The sequence below is a fragment of the Polyodon spathula genome, chromosome 24, assembly GCF_017654505.1.
Source record: "Polyodon spathula isolate WHYD16114869_AA chromosome 24, ASM1765450v1, whole genome shotgun sequence".
Classification (NCBI taxonomy): domain Eukaryota; kingdom Metazoa; phylum Chordata; class Actinopteri; order Acipenseriformes; family Polyodontidae; genus Polyodon; species Polyodon spathula.
Genome location: NC_054557.1, coordinates 3,478,643 through 3,499,282, shown reverse-complemented (window position 1 = coordinate 3,499,282; position 20,640 = coordinate 3,478,643). Strand labels below are relative to the sequence as shown.

At 40.3% G+C, this 20,640-nt stretch overlaps 1 protein-coding gene across 1 annotated transcript in view; it reads right to left on the bottom strand.

Annotated features, from left to right (window-relative positions):
* LOC121299327 (leucine-rich repeat-containing protein 49-like) overlaps positions 1 to 20,640 on the bottom strand; it is a 212,292-nt gene that overhangs the window by 183,345 nt on the left and 8,307 nt on the right. Inside the window, exon 7 of the mRNA XM_041227018.1 lies at positions 8,856 to 8,922. Within this exon, the coding sequence (XP_041082952.1) occupies positions 8,856 to 8,922 (67 nt within the window). The remainder of the gene's footprint in view (positions 1 to 8,855; positions 8,923 to 20,640) is intronic.

The following is a 20,640-nucleotide window of genomic DNA, read 5'->3' as shown; positions in this document are numbered from 1 at the left end:
CCCTGAAAAGCTTAAAATGCTTCATATAACTTTAGATATGATTCATATTTGAAGTATTTTGCTAATGCATACCTTAGATTCCCTACATTTTGAACCCATTCCAGCACTTAAAAGCGTTTATGAACTTTTCTTGCTCAGTCATCTGTCTGTTCAGTCTGCAGCCTAAATCACTTGTCATTACAGCCTGCGGTCTTATTTAACACTGCCTTCATTTAAAAATCTAACAGTCTGCAGTTATGACGGAGAGCTTGTTTTGTTCATTTCTTTTAAATATTGAAACACCTAAACAACATTGTAGCAGTGTCAAAACTGCAGGAGCTTGAAGCAAAACAAGCATTAAATTGTGTAGCGTGGCATGACCCCGGCTGTTTAATATGCTGGATACAGTTGCCGGTCGCAAAACAATGCTTGTGTTGTTGTTAGTGCAGCACTGCTTACAAAAAGTAGTTTAAGAAACTGCAGCCTCAGTAATCTGGATAAAAGATGCAGTTTGTGGAGGCTGTATATAATAATACAAAAATAATACTTTCACGGCCAGTGGATTTTGACTGTATATGACCTTACAGTATTACAAAAGTTATTTCACTTCAGTGGGTATTCTTAGGAGTTAATTTAAAAGGCAACATTTGTGCTTATGAAGGACTATATCTGGAAAGAACATAAATGGCTTTTTAATATACATATGCAAAAGTACTAATAAAAACCTTGAGAAAAGCACGTTCCTCTTTTCAATAAAACAATACAGAAAAGGTCTGCACTCAATGAACTGTTGTATCATATTTGTATTTGTGTTTAGCATTGTACATAAACTATCTCAAGTTGTACAATTATGTTTGCTCATAACTGATGTTATGGTGTTTGAGGTGTTATTATACATGCAAATGCAAATGCTGGAGTTAGGACAGTTTTTCATAGTTTTTCTGGTGTGAAGAGTATATGGCATGAACTAATTAATTCAACATTCATTTTTTAAATTTTTTTATAGAAGTCAGGTGCATTAGTCTCGGTGTTCAAAATCACATGTACTACCTGGCTGGTTCGTGATTTGGACGACCTACTTGCCGGAGTACGTACGGTCTTTTAATGCAGAACTAGCATGATGAATTTTACGTGTAAATTATGATTATTATTATTATTATTATTATTATTATTTAGTAATATACTATATCACATTATATTAATATACATGCAATTATTGAGTTGTACCATGTTTCTGGAGAGCCCTAAAGCAAACTATTATATATCCAGTAAAGTAAGTAGGAGAGTTACATTAGGGACCTTCTTATTTTAACCTGGTTGTTGTCATGCAGAAGATCTTTTTTTTGGGGGGGAGGGGTCAATTTCTGTTTTATTTAGCGATAAGAGATGTAGTATATTTTAACACACACATTTATCATGTTAATAGCCACATGTAATAGTAAATGAGAGGATGTGTTATTCCAGGTTAATTAATAATATAATGAGTAAATAATACATAAACACAGTGGCAGCATTGTGGTGTCCTAGTCCCAAACTAGAGCCCAATTAAAAAAATTTAAAATAAATGCAGAATTCATAGCCCTTATATATATATTAGTATATATCTATATATATATATAGATATATTATATATAATATATGGCAGCCTGGCTTTACTGAGAAGGAGAAATGACATGTATTACTGTCTGCTGTATTTAGTAGGATATCCTGTCATTTATTGTCGGACCACTTTCAGAATCATCCTCCTATTCCCACAACACTGGTATAACTTATATTACTAATCAGTCCACATTGACATTACAAGCTACACCTTGATTTCTTAAAAACTTGGAGATCATCTACAATACCCTTTTATAAGTGGAACTTGTCAAAGAAAGCGGAAATCAATTTATAACAGAGTTAACTTGTGAAAATTGCATATTCTCCCTTCATCTGCTGAACAGACACTTTCCCTTTTCCTCAAGAGGACACATGCTCTTTATTAATTGCGGCAAGTGGATATGTATGAAAGTTTAAGGGTCCCTCTGCCCGTTCTCATGTGCTCCATCATTACTCTTTTTGGAGAGAAAGATAGCATGATGGAGCGCATGCAGGGCGGATCGAGCTGGGGGCAGGGGGAGAAAAGGTGTAATTAGTGAGTTACATGGGGGCCGAACAGAAGACTCAGCCAGGTGTAGAGGAGATTGGTTGGTATTTATGAACGAATGTCATAATTGTGACAGAATGATGAATTAGCCCCAGACTCTGCCTTTTTTTCTTTAAGAAAAAATAAAAAGGTCTAACACTGAGTGGTTTTTGTGTGGTCTGTTTAAGGGAAGATCCTGTGGTTTTTGCCCGGTTTCCAAAGCCAAACACCCAGCTTCTTTCTGTCCTGGGATGAGTTGGTGGAAAACAGTCATCACTGAGTGATTTGATTTATTTTTCTCTACACTTTTACAGACAAATCATTTTAAGGGCGTCTTTCTCTGCTTAGGGCCGGACGTGCTCTTAGTGAGTGTTTGTCTATTATATACGAAATGTTTAAAAAATGTTTTATATTAAGTGGTCAATAATTAACAATAATTACAGTTATTATAAAATGTTCCCAAGTACATGTGCATAATACCCTAGCCCCAGCCCTAACCCCAACCATTAATACAGCAGTGAGTTATGACTGGAGAACGTTATAGGAAATTAAGATATTTCAGAAGAGACAAGCTGACATTCTCTCTGTCCAAGAAGTTTATATAGATATATTTTTATTTATTTATTTGTTTTTTAATTCAGTGAAAAGCTGCTATTTTGTTTTGACCGCCTGCAAGGTTTTCTGGAGACTGCCGGTTTGGCTTGACTTTACTGAGCCTTTGTTACACAGGAAGATGATTATCTAGCAGAACACCACTGTTGCCTGGCAGAGGTGCTGTGGGAGATGAAATTGAAAACAAAAAAGTAAAGGATCTGATCATCGAAACCAGCAGTTGGATAAGTGCATGTTTAAACCTAAACATATATATTATGTAATTCTGTAAATGTTTGAACCTTGTGTGAAACAGTTGTTTATCATTTCAGCTTGACATGTTGCCATGCATTTACATTTTGCTCTTGTGTTTATTTCAAATAGTACATTTCTTTCACATACATTAGGGTACATAGCATCTAGTAATCTGAGTTTTAGCTGATTCACAAAACATTTTTCTATATGGAGCTTTCAGCCTTTATACTCAAAAATATTACCTACTGATAACCATGTGTCTATGTGTTACATTTTTATCCCAGCTGATTTATGACTTTATGATTTACATTTTTTTAATGTTTATTTTTAGAAATATTTTGTCTTTTTACAGATGGAGAAAATATAGTATATAATATATCTTTGTTATATCATCTAAAATATTAAGTATTCTGTTCTTTCTGCTATTGTCCATTACTGCTGAAGTTTTGATACATTGAGGCATCCTGTAAACTGCTTGAGTTAAATAACAGCACAGATGGGAATCACAGTGTGCATGGCACCTCTAGTGCAACAAAATACACTGGCCTGCACTATAACCATGTTATTGTATATGTCCAATCCCAGCTAGAATGGTATTTAAATTATTGACTATGTATGAACCACTGTCGGGAGACTGTGGCTACAATAAATAACATTAGTCTCTGCATTTACATTATTTTGCCATGAATAAATACGTACCTGAGTCTTTGAATGGCATTTGGGTGACACCCATACTGTAGTGGACAAACACACACACCTGACACACAAACATACATATACATATATTATTAGAGAGGAGAGACAGAGAGGAGAGCGAGGGGTGAGAGAGGAGAGGAGAGAGAGAGAGGAAGAGGAGAGAGAGAGAGAGAGATAACTCTCTCTCTCGCTCTCGGTAGACAAGAGAGACGAGCCTGGCAACTCAACTTAGGCTGGAACCTTTGAGTTGTATCCGATAGTTTGTCTTTCATTTTAATATTGTTGTTTAAAATGTACCGTGATAATGACTGCCGTTGGCGGTTGTAGGTATGAGTATAACCACGGCGGTTCTAGTGTTAAAGTAGTCCATAAATGGGGTTTTTGTGTGTGTGTGTGTGTTTTGTACTTCCTTTCTGTTGGAGATTATGTGAGATTAAATCAGAAGAACGGGACCTTGACTTTAATATCTCTTAGCCACAAGCATGATTCCTGCTCAGGTTTACACGGTTTTAAATCGTCGATAAAAATAACACCTTTCGTTAACTGGGTTGGGATTTCAGTCGACATTAGTGTACATAAGTACACTGTAGTGTCCAGTCACTGACATGTCAGAGAAAAGTCCACCATGCAAACCCAGCCAAAGAGTGGTATCTTTTAAAAAGTATTCAAGCCTAACAGATTTGTAGCCCAGTTCTGAAGACCACACATTGTCTCTGTGGTTTGGCTGCATGTAAACCAAGCACAGTTAGAGTGGTATCTTTTAAAAGCTCAGCCTAACCCATTTACCGCCTCTGGTTTTTGTCTGTCATAAGCAATAAATGTTGGCCTGGCAGTTTCTGAATTCCTTGCAGTAAACTTTTTTACATTTCACTCCACTGGTATTCTAGGGCTCTCTGCTCTAACCTTTTCTGATGCACAATGACAGCCAAAATTTACAGAGTGGCCTTAGTAGTAGGAAGGATCACATCGCTCCCATAAGAGGAAAAAGGGATTTTCTAATTTAACTTGAATTCTTCAATCGGCTAGTCAGTGTCATCTAAGATTTAATATTTATTTATTATACAGCAACAGCACAAACCAAACCCAAACCATGTAAATACACTCAACCATGCAGTTATATTGCTAAAAGCGTGATAGTATAGCCTACAGCTCCAGTCCTGAGTGAATTTATTTTTTTTTTTTTTTACTGGATTTCATTTTGTAAATTGCATTCACAAGGACTGGGCAGACTCTAAACACTGCTGTGTTGCTAAGTAGGTGCATAGCTTGGTCTAAGGAAAGTAATTCTCAAAATTCAGGTTTAAACATACCATCTGCTACAGCAGACATAATCCAAGATTTAGAAACCTATGCTGATGCTGCATTTTCTGCTATTCACAAGTCAAAAATGTAAACCGACATTTGTAAGGCTGGACTTAAAATGTTTAATTTTTTTATGCATTCTGAAAAGGTTAGTTTTAGCAAGACAGCTGATCTGTCAGGCTTTGTTAGAGACATGTGCGTCACTTCACCAATTACCATTTCTTTTTTTTTTTTTTTTTAAACAAATAAGTCTCATAAAAAACGACTATGAGCCCTTGAGCAGACTTCCAGACACTTACTCTGAAAGTAAAACTGTTGAGTAAGGGGTCACATTCATTAACCTTTGCACAAAATGACATTATTAAATGAATATAGACTCTGTCTCAAGAGTGCTGAGGGGGGCTGGGGGGTTGGGTAGCACTACAAGGCTGGAATGCTGGATTAGTCGTATGATTGAAATGATCGCTAAAGATACATGGGGCTCAATCTTCGATCTTAGCGCAATCCCCTCGCTAAATTTGTGCCTCGCAAAAAAATAGTGCTTTGGCACAAAATGAGAGATATTCCAAAATGGCACAAAGCAGTTACGCGACAATTACAGCTATGGCCAAAAGTTTTGCCTCACCTAGAATTTTAGGATTGAGACAATTATAAAAAAAAAAAACTAACATATGAACATAATTTAGATATTTTATTTAACTCATGTAATCAAAGAAAGTACAAAATTATATTGCAAAAGTCTACCAGAAGCCATAATAATAGTAGTACTGTATTTCATGTTAGATTTCTAAATGTGACATTTTAAATTGTCAGTTTTTCATGAAGTATAAAGGAAACTACAAAGCACTATGTAATTCATGATGCTAACTTAATATAATTCAGCAGGATTCATTATCATTTCTGAAGCAAAATTAGTTAATATGTTCTATATGGTGATGCAAACCTTTTGGCCATAGCAGTAGACACTATGGGGGTTATTTTCAAAGAGATCCACTGGAGGATAGCATTATTCCAACTGTTTTTTTTTTTTTTTTTCTGCACCTCTGTTTTTTCCACCAATTTCAGTATTTTCTAAAGCTGTGGCAAACACGGAGGGACTCTATCCACTAGTTTGGTTCATTAGTTATTCTGACTATTTTTTTTGGTGGAATAGGTAATGATCTAAGAATTTGTGCCTTGTAAAAAAATAGTGCTTTGGCACAAAATGAGAGATATTCCAAAACGGCACAAAGCAGTTGCAAGACATTGGAATATAGCAGTTTTTTGAGCAATTCGCAAATCTGTTTGTGCCTCGCAAAACCGTCTGTGCATTCACTACCAATATAGCAACTGCACACAATAGCCAAGCGAGAATGCAGAATGATGGACAGTCACCATTAGTAATGGCATTACCCCGACAAGCTGCTATCATTGATGTCACCACAGTATGTACCGATATGACAGCAGACAAGACCACACAATATATCGTGCACATATACATACGGACCATTCAAATACACAATTGGCTCCATAGCTAGATGCAGAGTTTTCAAATTAATTAACTGATAACGCCACTGTTTTATTGAATACGGACAGTATTGTATCATGAGGAAATACTATATAGGTTTCTTTAAAGGCCAGCTGATCCGACATAGCTGTATGTTTTTGAAGAAAAATAAAAAAAAAGGCTTTGGATACTGTCTTTTTTCCTGAATGATTTTTTTTTTTATATAAGTCATGCCATGACAAAGTCTACTGTGGTAGCACACTCTGATTTGTAAATGTAACGAGTTCATTCATCTGCAAAGTAAACATCAATCAAGCATTTCTATATACACAATACATAGAAATGCGTTATGTTATTCATTCTGCTCACCCATTGGAATATCATGATTAAACCCAGTTTGTAAGGTTTTGAGTGTAGCTGGAATGGATTTTTTTCGCCTTTTTTTTTTTTTTTTTTTTTTTTTTTTAATAATTACTTAGATTTATGGAATATGCTCCTAAAATGTTAATTGTAGCCTACTATGATTTCTCAATAAATGAACAGTCTCTGTATAATTAGCAGCATTCAGTGGACTGGACAGCTGCATAAAAACAGCCAGAAATTACAGTTAACAGAACTGTTTGTCCCGCCTCAGCTAACTTATGATTGGAATGCTGCAGAGAAAATACTGGTCTTTGATTGGTTGATCGTATCACCGGTCTGGCTTTAGGAAAACATTAGCATGCCTTTCACAGCAAGGTGTCGGCATACAGCGACCCCCCTGGCTGCCAGCCAGTCCAGTCACCCTACACCTGTAATGCACAGCAACCTATGGAATAGCCAAATAAAGCAATGGGCCACAAGATGGGTGTATGACATATTTATACAATTAATTTACAGATGTGTGGTAACACACAGCAACGATAACAGGCAGGACCCCCCTCCCCTCTTCATCCTTCTCTCAATCTTCATTTCCATCCTTTGATTGGTACACATCGGATCTGCGGACCAGTGAAGAACACATATAACTGTATATGTAAACACACTACCGCGGTCCATCATATCAATACAGTGATAAAACACATAACTGATCCGCCCATCCAGTTTGTACTATTGTACCCAACTCCAGAGTGGACTATAACTCTGACACTATTTGAACCAGCAGTGTGCAGTTATTGGAACTAGTGCATCGCAATTATCGCAGATATTGGTATATTCAGGCGAATTAGGGCTTTTGCCCGATTCACCTATGTCGGGGTTGCTGTTGCTGGGTGTGTCTTGCATCATTCACATCCAAATGTCAACGAACACGCTGCATGCTTCGTTTCCCATTGTTGCCTGTTTGTAGTCAGTGCTGGAATGGTAGTGCATAATCCCTGTGGATTTAGAGCGGCAGGGTATCTGGGGACTGCAACAGCTGTGTATGTTAAATTATACCCCCTTTCAAAGGGACATTGTGTGAGAAGCACAGTGGTGACTTGAACTGGCACTTAGTCTTAATACATTAGATGAAATTAAAAGCTTTAAGTACATGCTAACAACAAGCTAGCAGGGAATTAACAACTTGTTTCCTCTAAACCGCTGACGAGGCTGTTTGCGCTCAGTAACCCATGCCTAACATTTGGAGGCTGCTGTATGTAATGTAACCACTAGAGTTAACAACTTTACTGTCCCAATATATAAGTTTAATGCTGTATCCTGGTAAATGTATACAAGATGTACCAGGAGTGCACAACTATGGTTCTTACAGGTTATTGCACAACAGATTTAAAGAGCAAATTGGTAAGGGTATGAAACGACACATTATCTTAAGGCTTTCTTTTTCATATTTATATCTACTTTGCATCATTCTGTTTCAGTCATCCCATCCTGGTGACTTTTTAAACCATCCCTTTGGCTTCTACAGAGTTCTCAAACATTCTAAGAACAGTTGGTACACCAGAGTGCTACCTTAACCTGTCCTTATGCAACCACACAGAGCAAGTGTAACATGTGTTACATACACTGGGTACAGGAGGACAAGTTACTGGTGGTGTACCAGCTGTGCTTGGAGAGATTACATGTTTGAGAGCTCTACAGAGAGGCCACATGGTTGTTTTAACAAATAAATAAATAAAACCAGCAGGATGTGATGACTTAAACAACAAATGTTACACAAAGTGATTCTAAATGGCAAGAATACATTATCTGAGATAATTGTGACATGCCATACCTGACGTACAAGGTCTTGCTTTAATATTCTACTAGCCCGCAATTTTAATCTTGAGAGAGTCAAGATTAAAATGGATTTGATCACGTTCTGCTGCAAATTAAGGAGTCTGATTTCAAATCACTTTCAAAGTCAATCCCAGTGGCAGATGGAAATGTGGCATGTATGTCAGAAGGGTAAGGGAGGTTGCAGGGCTGTGGTTTCAATGTACCGACTGGCCATTTTGAGTGTACCTGGTTTCCATGAAGATCCAGGACATCCAGTTTGGACAGGCTCTCCAGACCAGAAATCCTTGAAATTCTGTGAACACAAATAAAGAAAAAGCATTGAAAAGGATAGCTATTTTTTTTTACCAGCCAAAACAAAAAGTGCCCAAATATTGAAACACCATGAGGTATCAGATTTTAAATCCATCATTCCGCTGTCAGGGTTTACGGTTACTAGTTAATTAAATATTGAGTTTAACTTTCAATACCAATATTTTGTTCTCAGATCTTAAACCCATCAGCACTCTCCCTATCTCTACTGACAAGCCAGTTGTGGCAGGAAGGAGAGCGGAGTCTTATTCCTTGTGGGTAAAATCACAAACAGGTGAATGAAAAAAAGTTCTGGCCTAATCCTATACCTCAAATGCATGTAACAGTGCAGACAGCCAAACTAACGACCGAGGTGAGAATGACGGAAAACAAAATGAGTGAAGTACAGGCAGACAGTAAACACAGGTGACTAAGTTGCCCAGCTCTGTTTAAACTTCAGCAAGTTTCTAAATGTAGTTTTGAAAGTAACTAAAGTTTCCCCTATTGACTAACATGCTTTCAGTCAGTAACATGCTTTGACCCCAAAGACCCGGATGAGGTGAAATGTAATACATACACCGTCTGTTGTAACTTCCCTGTGCAAACAGGCCATGACATTATTTTAATTGAATTAGTCTCCTAAGTACAGGATGTATAATATTTTCCAGGCAACTTGCATATTTTGATGGATTTTGTAAACAGCTGATTGGAACTGCAACAGCAGCACTGCTGGCGTACAAGTCTTATTCTGTTTCAAGGTCTGCATCTTGTCTGTGTAATAATAGCCTATTTGCTGCCTTTTATACAGTACAGATTATAGGTAATATAATGTGAATTAAGGACATTCCTTGTGGCAACTTCACCTACCAAATGACAATACTCATTTTTTTCAGTATTATTCCACCATTGTTGTTTAATCCTCAAGTTATATTTAAAATAAATATTTAGAAACATTTTCCATATGTCTTCACTAGTTTTTATTATCTTTGCTGCCATTACTGATTACATTAGGTACTATCACTTTCATTAAAAGAAAACTCTGTTTGAAAGCTATGCTTTAATTTAGTTTAAAACATGTATGCTCATTTCACCTAGAGAGTGAAATTGTCCTCATCCCTTCAACGGCTTCTATCCTGTCTTTAACCAACCAGCTGCTGACATGACTAGCATGCTTTCAGTCAGTAACATGCTTCACCCAGAAGACACTGCTGAGGTGAAATGACCCAGCAAGTGTAAAAGAAATCACTAGAGCACAGAAACTGAGAACATTCAATAACCTAAAAGTAGCACCAGATATATTTTAAAATGAAAACACACGTTTGTTACAACATGTATTTCTTCAAAACTGTAGCTAATGGAAGTGCAATATGGCTAAGATTCATAGAATTATTTTGTTAGCTACAATCTGGTTAAGACCTATTTTGTTAAATGGAGAAAAACAAAAGTTAATTTTGTAAACCTCAAACCAAACAGCAAAGTTCAGTAGCTTCAACAGCTGGAATAACATGTCATTTAAATTGGACATTTTAAAAATTGGGTAGAACAAATAAGAGTAAACAAAAAAAAAAACAATTGATCAAAAAGTGTGTCATGCGCAGTAACACTGCTTATTTTTGGTAATGTAAAGCCACATTTTAATCTTGTTGGTGAATACCCACAGCAACACCCTTTGAATGTTGTAGCTATTGAGACAAATGAGTATAGTTTAACATTCCATTATGTTGCAAGTTAAACATAAGCATGAGCAAAATAATCTGTTATACAATGACATTAGAAATGTGTGTAGCAAAGGAGAAGCCATACTAATGGGGGATTTCAACTTCCCCCATATAAAATGGGAAAACCTGGTGGGTAGCCTGACGGATGAAACTGAAATGGTGGAAATGACAAATGACTGCTTCCTAACACAATTTGTCAAGGCACCGACTAGAGGGGAGGCATGTCTTGATTTAGTCTTTTCAAATAACGAAGACAGAATAAATAAAACAGAGGTCAGAGAACCACTGGCAAACTCAGACCACAACATGGTCTCATTTGAAGTGTTTTTTAAAACCCCAAAAGTAAAGACTAAAGCTAGGGTTTACAATTTTAGAAAAGCAAACTATGAAGGTATGAAACAGAGACTAACAAAGGTAGATTGGAGTAAAATAGAGAAAACACCCACAGAAAAAGGATGGTTGTTCTTCAAAAATGTAGTACTAGAGGCGCAAAACAATTACATCCCTAAAGAAGACAAATCTAAATGTAAAACTAAATGGCCAAAATGGTTTAATAGATCAATTAAAAAAAATATTCAGCGAAAAAAGGCACTTACAGAGCATTAAAAAAGGACCAAAAAGAAAGTACACAGAAAGAGTACACGGAACTGCAAACGCAAGTCAAAAAAGAAGTTAGAAAGGCCAAGAGAGAAATAGAAATGAACATTGCTAAGGGGGCTAAAACCAATTCCAAAATGTTTTTTCCAATATTACAACAGCAAGAGAACATTCAAAGAGGAGGTTAAATGTTTAAGAGATACAAATGGCAAAATCGTAGATGAAGAAAAAAAAAATAGCAAATATATTAAATGATTACTTTTCACAAGTTTTTACAAAGGAAGATATGGACAACATGCTCCACCTGTCATCCAGTTCCTATCCAGTTTTAAATAACTTTAGCATAACTGAGGCAGAAGTGTTAAAGGGACTAGGAGCTCTTAAAATAAACAAATCCCCTGGGCCGGATGAGATCCTCGCAATAGTACTCAAAGAAATGAAAGAAGTTATTTACAAACCGCTAACCAAGATCATGCAGCAGTCTCTTGACACAGGGGTGGTACCGACAGACTGGAAAATTGCAAACGTAATACCGATCCACAAAAAGGGAAACAAAACTGAACCAGGTAACTACAGACCAGTAAGCCTGACTTCTATTATATGCAAACTTATGGAAACTATAAGAAGATCCAAAATGGAAAATTACCTATATGGTAACAGGGTCCTGGGAGACAGTCAACATGGTTTTAAGAAAGGGAGATTGTGTCTAACTGACTTGCTTGATTTTTTTGAGGATGCAACATCGATAATGGATAATTGCAAAGCATATGACATGGTTTATTTAGATTTCCAGATAGCTTTTGACAAAGTCCCGCACAAAAGATTAATTCTCAAACTGAACGCAGTTGGGATTCAAGGAAACACATGTGCATGGATTAGGGAGTGGTTAACATGTAGAAAACAGAAAGTACTGATTAGAGAAAAAACCTCAGAATGGAGGGTGGTAACCAGTGGTGTACCACAGGGATCAGTATTAGGTCCTCTGCTATTCCTAATCTACATTAATGATTTAGATTCTGGTATAGTATGCAAACTTGTTAAATTTGCAGACGACACAAAAATAGGAGGAGTGGCAAACACTGTTGCAGCAGCAAAGGTCATTCACAATGATCTAGACAAGATTCAAAACTGGGCAGACACATGGCAAATTACATTTAATAGAGAAAAGTGTAAGGTACTGCACGCAGGAAATAAAAATGTACATTATAAATATCATATGGGAGATACTGAAATTGGAGAAGGAATCTATGAAAAAGACCTAGGAGTTTTTGTTGACTCAGAAATGTCTTCATTTAGACAATGTGGGGAAGCTATAAAAAAAGGCTAACAAGATGCTCGGATACATTGTGAAAAGTGTTGAATTTAAATCAACGGACGTAATGTTAAAACTGTACAATGCACTAGTAAGACCTCATCTTGAATATTGTGTGCAGTTCTGGTCACCTCGCTATAAAAAAGATATTGCTGCTCCACAAAGAAGAGCGACCAGAATTATTCCGGGCTTAAAAGGCATGTCATATGCAGACAGGCTAAAAGAATTGAATCTGTTCAGTCTTGAACAAAGAAGACTACGCGGCAACCTAATTCAAGCATTCAAAATTCTAAAAGGTATTGACAATGTCGACCCAAGGGACTTTTTTGACCTGAAAAAAGAAACAAGGACCAGGGGTCACAAATGGAGATTAGACAAAGGGGCAGAAAATAAGAGGCACTTTTTTACACAGAGAATTGTGAGGGTCTGGAATCAACTCCCCAGTAATGTTGTTGAAGCTGACACCCAGGAGCCTTCAAGAAGCTGCTTAATGAGATTCTGGGAGCAATAAGCTACTAAAAACCAAACGAGCAAGATGGGCTGAATGGCTTCCTCTCATTTGTAAACTTTCTTATGTTCTTATGTTCTTATAACTAAAAACAACTCCTAACGATGACAGACTTTATTGTCCACCTGAAAGACAATTTCAGTGCTCACTTTGACAACTTCAGCATTCCCAGGTATGCATCATTTTTGTCCGTGATCTGTTTTCAAATAACCCCAATGGTGATTTCTCGTCCCATCCGGTGCTTCAAGCAAATCGACAAGGCAAATCTGGAATCATTCTGGTCCGCCTATATATGGTCCAGACAACTACTGGCTGGCTCTGTTTGTGCTCTCCACGTTTAGATCTATTTACATAGGCAAAGCAGCTTATTCCACAATGAATGCAATATTAAAAAATAGATGCATGAAACAGACGGACACAAAAATCTTTGGAGGATTGCCTACGTATCGTCGTCACGTCTAACACCAGGTGTTCTAAAGCTGATCGCAGAGCGAAAGTGCCATTTTTCTCCTTAAATTTGTCTTAATCAATGAAGTATTTAAAATAAAAATGTATACTACTTTTGAATGTTGTTTGATGTTATTCTGAATTCCTGTCTATGTAGGAAAGTGCCATTTCTCATTGAATTTTTCATAATGCAATGAAGCACAAAAATGCTACTTTTGAATTGTGTTTTATGTTATTCTGCTTTCCTGTCTATCATATGAGGATTCCAGTACCACAACGAGGCATAAATGTACTACCACAATCAGCAAGTACTGTGCTTTGGAATCGATATTGCAAAATACTTAATTTTCTGCTTACTCACAAGAAACATATGAAGGTCATACAGGGAATCTCCCATGACAGCCCCCTTGCGAATATTAAAATTAAGTTCCGCTCTCTGTTAGCCATTGATACAGCCCTGCCCGGAAGCATCCACGGGCCAGACAACACCTGTCTGCGGGCTGGATTTGGGCCATCATTTCCCAACCACTGGTATACATTGTGCAGTTAGTAGCCATTTAAGTTAGTGATTAAACTGACATAGCAAAATTTGCAAATACAATTTTTTTCCTGATTGCTGCAGTCACAATTGGTATTAGAACTAGTGAATTTAAACTGCAAACTTTCAATAGGTAGATATTTTTATATTTTGAAAAAAAAATAAGGCACTTAAGGCATAATGCAGTTCCCTTTCAATTGAATGACAACCATTACCGAATGGGAAAGACCCGTCTATGACCGTCAATCGCTGAGCATATATGAAAAAGCTGCCCTATCAGGGCCCTGCTGTGAGGTGAAAGTCCCTCATACCTCCTGTTGAAGAGGGACGTCCTCACAGTAACATAGCCATATTCTCTCTCACATCACTGAGACAGGACACAGATTGCTTCGTGCCTTCTTGTCTGAATTTGGCTGATTTGTTGGTTTCAACCTTAAAATGTATTAACACCCACTGTAAAAATCACGCTTTCGAGTGTTATTAAGAGTGCTCTTGTCTGATTCTCCAGTCAGTTTACTGACTACAGCTGGTTTTTGTGAAGCGGCCATTACTCTTTTTCACTACACAAGGCCTCGTGTAGTTTGACATACCGTGTTGGGAGCTGTTCTGGTGCTTGTAAGGAGACTCTGCGGGCTCACGGCGCCGTCCACTATGGCGATTTAAATCGGCCACAGTGACCAGAAAAGAAAAAAAAAAAAAATGCAGCTCGGGCCTAGCGCCCCACTCAAGCGTCGGACTCTTCTGTATCTACTGAATCAGCTGCATACCCCGGCATCGACCGCGGTTTTCCCGCTGACTTTGAAGCTGTGAAAAACAGCGCCTACCCGGCCCCGTTTGACTCAGCACCGGTGTAAAGATCTTCGGCGCCGCCTACAGCCTGGCACCGACCGCGCTACCCATCGGCATCGATTGACTTGGCACCGACCGCGCTCTTCTCGACGCCGATCCTGGCACCGACTGATTCGGCACTGGTGAATAGCTTTGGGGCCGTCTACAGACCAGCACCAAACACGCTACATATTGGCACTGACATCGGCACCGATTGACTCGGCACCAACCACTCGGCACCGACAGTGCTCTCCTCGGCACCAATCCGAGCACCAACTGATTCGGCGCCGGTGAATCTCTTTAAAGCCGTCTACAGCCCGGCACTGACCGCGCTACTATCGGCACTGAGCGCAGCAGCTTCACCTACGACGCCATGTCAGTACAGTTGACTGGGTCCTCCGCTGGGTTCCACCAGGCAGGATGGGCACCGGTCCTGCACCAGATGCTTAGGGCCAGCAATTGCGGCCAAAGCACTGGCAGGTGAGCTGGACTGCCCTCCGTGTAGGAAGTTCTCTAGAAGAACTAAGCGCCGGAGAGCAGCCCTATCCCCAGCACAGTCTCTCTCCCCGAGCCATGGCAAAATGAGGTCCGTGGTCAAAGAGCCTCAGCAGAGGTCCTCTGGGACTCCCCCCTGTGACAGTGACCAGAGAGCTCTCCCGCACACCTGGGTCACCATCCCCTACCCCACCATTGGTACAGAGGTGCAGACACCTCTCGGGGAAGGCGAGACTATCACCGCCGAGGTGGTACCGCTCGAGAGAATGCTCACCAGGGGACAGGCGGTCACTGCGCAGGCACCACTCCCCTTCCCCGAGCAGGCGCAGACGATCCCCGTCGTAGTCGCCTCGGAGGCGCCCAAACTCGGCCGAGCAGTGCTTTGCAGAGTTAGCGGAGACTGGAAGGGCTCAGCAGACCATGCTAAAGACCTTACTAAAACCACTGGGCAGACTGCCCCCTACCACCGGGCAGACGCAGCCCCAACAGTCTCGTTCCCCATCCCCACTACCTAGACCTAGACCAGGCGAGCTGTCCTTCACGGCGTCCAGATCGGGCCCAGCCACTATCATCGGGCAGGCAACGGCAGGGGGCTCCTTACCGCACTTGCGGCATGTGTCGCAGAGGGAAGAGTTTCAAGCACTAATGCAGCTGCAGCCACAGACATTCCCTGGCCGGCAGAACAGGAGGGAAAGGGGAAACACTTCCTCCAGCAGAAAGGGCACCCGCAGCATACCCTCCCTTTATGCCAGGACTTCCTGGAATTGGTGCGCTCCTCCTGGAGCAACCCACCATCTGCACCCTCAGCCTCCAGAACAGCAGAGTCTCTGCTGCACTTTCCCCACTATTGGGGACATGGTCATGGTATTGGTGAAAGGTTCCACCTTCACCAAGGGGGATAAGGACCCAACCTGCCCATCCAAACCTTGCAGGAAAATGGATGCAATGCTTAAAAAGGAGTATGCATCGGCAGCGCTGTCAGTCAGAGCAGCGAACGTCATGGCTATACTGATGCTCTACCAGACCCAGTTAGCAGAGAGGCTACAGGAAACATCTAGGGAGACAGACATAGGAGAGCTCCAGGAGGTAGCAAGAGCAATAACTGACCTAATGAGGGAGTTAGGCCAGGCATCAGGGAGGTCGCTGGCAGCAATGGTGGATGATCGTCGGCATTTGTGGCTCACGCAAGCCAAGGTTGTGGAGACCGAGAAGGTGGTGTTACTGGATGCCCCCATTACACCGGGGAAGACATTTGGGGCGACCATTGATGTTAGCCTTGAGAGGTCCCACAAGGCCACAGAGTTTCCGTGCCTTCCGGCTTACTGTAAGTGCCCAAGGTGGCATTCACAGCCTGCTGGGGTAAAAGGGTCTGAACACCGCCCTCCACCCCAGAGTAGACAAGCAGGCAGAGGCAGAGCCAACGGCAAGGGACCACCGCAGGCCAGGGGTAACCAGTTCTCCGGCTGGAGGCCGAGGCCGGGGTCTAAGAAAGACCAGCCCCCTCCCAAGCCAAAGGGACACCGCCCCTTAGGGGCCCCAACTGCCACCAAACCCCCCCACAACCGGAATGACCAACGGCAACGACCCAGGGGCAAGGCTGCACCTAGGACTCCTGGGTGCTATCAACAATGAGACACGGATATGATCTACAATTCCGCATAGGTCCACCACCCTTCAAGAGTGTGAGCCTCACCACCGTCGAACCAGCGAGAGCAATACTCCTTCAATAGGAGATCATCACTCTTCAACAGAAGAACACTGTACGCTTGGTAAGTCCAAGCAATGCCCTCAGCGGTTTTTACTCCAGGTACTTCCTGATGCCCAAGAGGGGCGACGGTTTCAGACCAATTTGGACCTCAGGGTCCTCAACTTGTTCCTCAAACAGACGAAATTCAACATGTTGACAGCACAGCGTATCCTCCAATCCATCCAACTGGGGGACTGGTTCACATCGATCGACCTGCAAGACGCCTACTTTCACGTCCCGATCCATCCCGTGCACAGAAAATATCGGAGCTTCGCCTTTCAAGGCAACTTGTACGAATTCTGCGTGCTGCCATTTGGCCTCTCGCTGGCGCCCCACACAGGCGCTATTGTATGCGTTTCCTCTGCTACCATTATTACCCCTGACACTAAAGGATCAGGGTGGAGAGATATCAGCCGAGGCAGCTCCCCCTGCGCAAGGACCTCCTGAGCCCAGCGGTGGGGCTATTATGGCACCCGAACCCAGACCAGCTCAAACTCTGGGTCTGGCTGTTAAACGGAGCTGTCAATTCAGAGAGGTTTGTCAGATGCAGTAGTAGAAACACTACAGTCTGCTAGGGCTCCGAGCACTTAGGTGTCACGTGGGCTCTGTGGCTATCGCCGTGAAGCTGTACTGTCGGTAATCTGGAGCCATGACAGCTTTGGTACAACTTCCCATTCGGTAATGGTTGTCATTCAATAGAAAGGGAACGTTAGGTTATTACCATAACCCTGGTTCCCTGAAAGAGAATGACAACCATTACTCTTCAAGGTCGTGTCCCCAGCTGACCTCTGCTTTCAAAAGAAAATGGCGATATGTTACTGTGAGGGCATTCCTCTTCAACAGGAGGTGGGAGGGACTTCCCCCTCACAGCAAGGCCCTGATAGGGCAGCTTTTTTATATATGCTCAGCGATTGACGGTCAGAGAGGTCTCTTTCCCATTCGGTAATGGTTGTCATTTTCTTTCAGGGAACCAGGGTTATGGTAATAACCTAACAATCTGATCAGTTAATTTATGAAGCCAAATTCAGATAACAAACAATACATCTGCAATTTTATAACACTTAGGCCGCCTACTTACAAATACTTGGAGTGTTGCCACATTACAAGCAATGGGTCATGTGCTCAGTTTTAAAGCCTCCTTGACCACCATCATTATCAGCACGATTACAGACTTGAGACAACACAGGTGTATTAAATAACTGTCCACAGCTGTCCCGCCCAATATTAGAGATTGTATAATAATTACTTTTAACATTAATGCTGTCAGTATTGTCCATTGGGTTGTTTTGTAACCCAGTCCTCATTATGTAAGACCATAACTATGTATTAAGACATCAGCCGAGATGATTTATATATGCTGCAGCACAAACTCATAATTCACCCATGGAAAATCACGCAGGGCTAAATCAACCAACCAGTCTGCCCAGTGCAAGGATGTATAGTAAGCAGTCTACTGCAGAGAACAGAATGTCAACTATGGTATGAAACCAGTATCTGGTTCTGGAGTCTTGCTGTAGTATGTAAAACCCAGGCATTATGAAAGCAGCAATGCAGTGTACAGTAACAAAGTACAAGGGCTGTCAAAGACTGCTTAAAGAAAGCAACAGGGTAGTTCAGGACCCGAACAAGACTGGCTTTGTACCGAACTAGGAATGCAAGACCTGGTCGGTAGCGGGCCGGAACCAGATCGAGAACGCAGTGGGTCAGTGACCTCGATACCAGTATGGTATGGGTCCACCAGTTCACATATCCCGCGGGTAACACTGTACAGGGATGCCCACCTGTATAAACTACTGGCAAAACCACACAGTCAATACCCAGGGAAGCCTGCTTGTTAGAGTTACTAACAGCCCTCATAATGGTGATGCAAAGCAGTCACCAAAACTGCAGCAAGATACTGTGGAATGAGATTGCAGGACGTAACAAACAAGCTGTAGTGCACAATATACGCGTAATTAATTAAAAAAAAAAAAATGGTTACGGCGTAAATAAATGTTTACATAAATTATGTAAAGCACAATAATTAGCAAAAATTATACAGTAATAAGAAACTACTTCTTTTCTGACACCAGGCTCCTCCCATCAGGAAAAATGGCACAGAGACCTGTGCACACAATCATTTAAACCCTAGGGGTGGGAATGATTGCGTCACAGGCTCAGCTGAGAAGCTTTGGTAAAGAATATTCAGGTTTCGGGGTCTTTAGGAGGTAAACACTTTTGTGGTAATGATTACATTTTGTACTTGAAAGGGAACTCTGTACAACACAAACTTATTCTGAATGTTACGGATTCCTTTTAGCGTAAAACATTTTTTTTTTTTTTTTCTGTTATCCGTAAATCAAAACAGACCACAGACCAAGATATGCATTATATGTAGAATTCTAAAGTGCCACCTACTGACTGAAATGTACTTTGCTGTGCTATATTGATAATGAATTTTCTAAGTGTACCATCTCACCCTGACCCTTCGGCTTTCATCTCCAAAACTGATGTATGTTAAGAGCACCTGATCCTCAATTGCAAATACAAAACGGATTTCTTGCATTCCACTTGCTCGTGAGTTATCATGTCTCAAAAAAATAATTCCACACAAGGGTAAGAAGACAGACACAAACTGTATGACACAAACTGTCTCCACTTTGACTGGGTTTTATAATACCTTGATTGTACTGACATAATGTATTTAAGAAAAACGTTTCTTAGGCTTAATGTTATTTTTTTGTCTAATATTCATAAAGCACAGCAATCTTTACATACATCTAGACCTGTTTTAAAATGTAGATATTTAAATATTGCCCATGAGAAGTGTTATGAATACCAGTTGACATTTTGTTTAAGCCCTTTTAGCCAGACAGACTTAACTGAAATGTGCATGTGTGTAAACTCTTAAAGCCGAAAAACATGGCCCTAAATCTTTTGTGACAGTGTGATTTTATTGGATGAAAACTGATTGCTTTGTTTACCAGCACTTAGTAAAATGTAAACTGTGATGCACTGGACCTCAACAATTATACAGACAAAGATAATTGACTGTTCATATCTAAAGCAATCTACAATACATCTACAATTTGGTTAGGCTTCTTGTTCATATTAGAACGATTCTAGTGCCATCTAGTGAAAGAAAAGCTGCACATAAAGTTAGTGGGAGTTTACTTTTATTATCCTGTTCTTGTCTGAGGTTATCTTGCCTATCCATCTGTTTCTATATCTGTTTCCCTGTCCATGTTTCCAAAAGACAGAATACAAATATTTGCTTTAGGCAATGCAAGCCATAACACAAAAAGTTTAGCCTTTGTAGGGCACTGACATTATGTCAAGGTATGCTTGATTTTTTTGTACTTATATATTTCAAATAAACAGCTGCAAAATTTGGTGAAATTCCAAAAAATATATATAAAAGAAATGTTAATATTGTAAAAACAGTGAATATGGGAAAATCCAAAACACTAGTCATAAGAGGATGTACTAAAGTTAGGGAACTCCTGTCCAATTCCAGGTTCAATAGCTATCATTTAATGAGTAGGTGTTATTG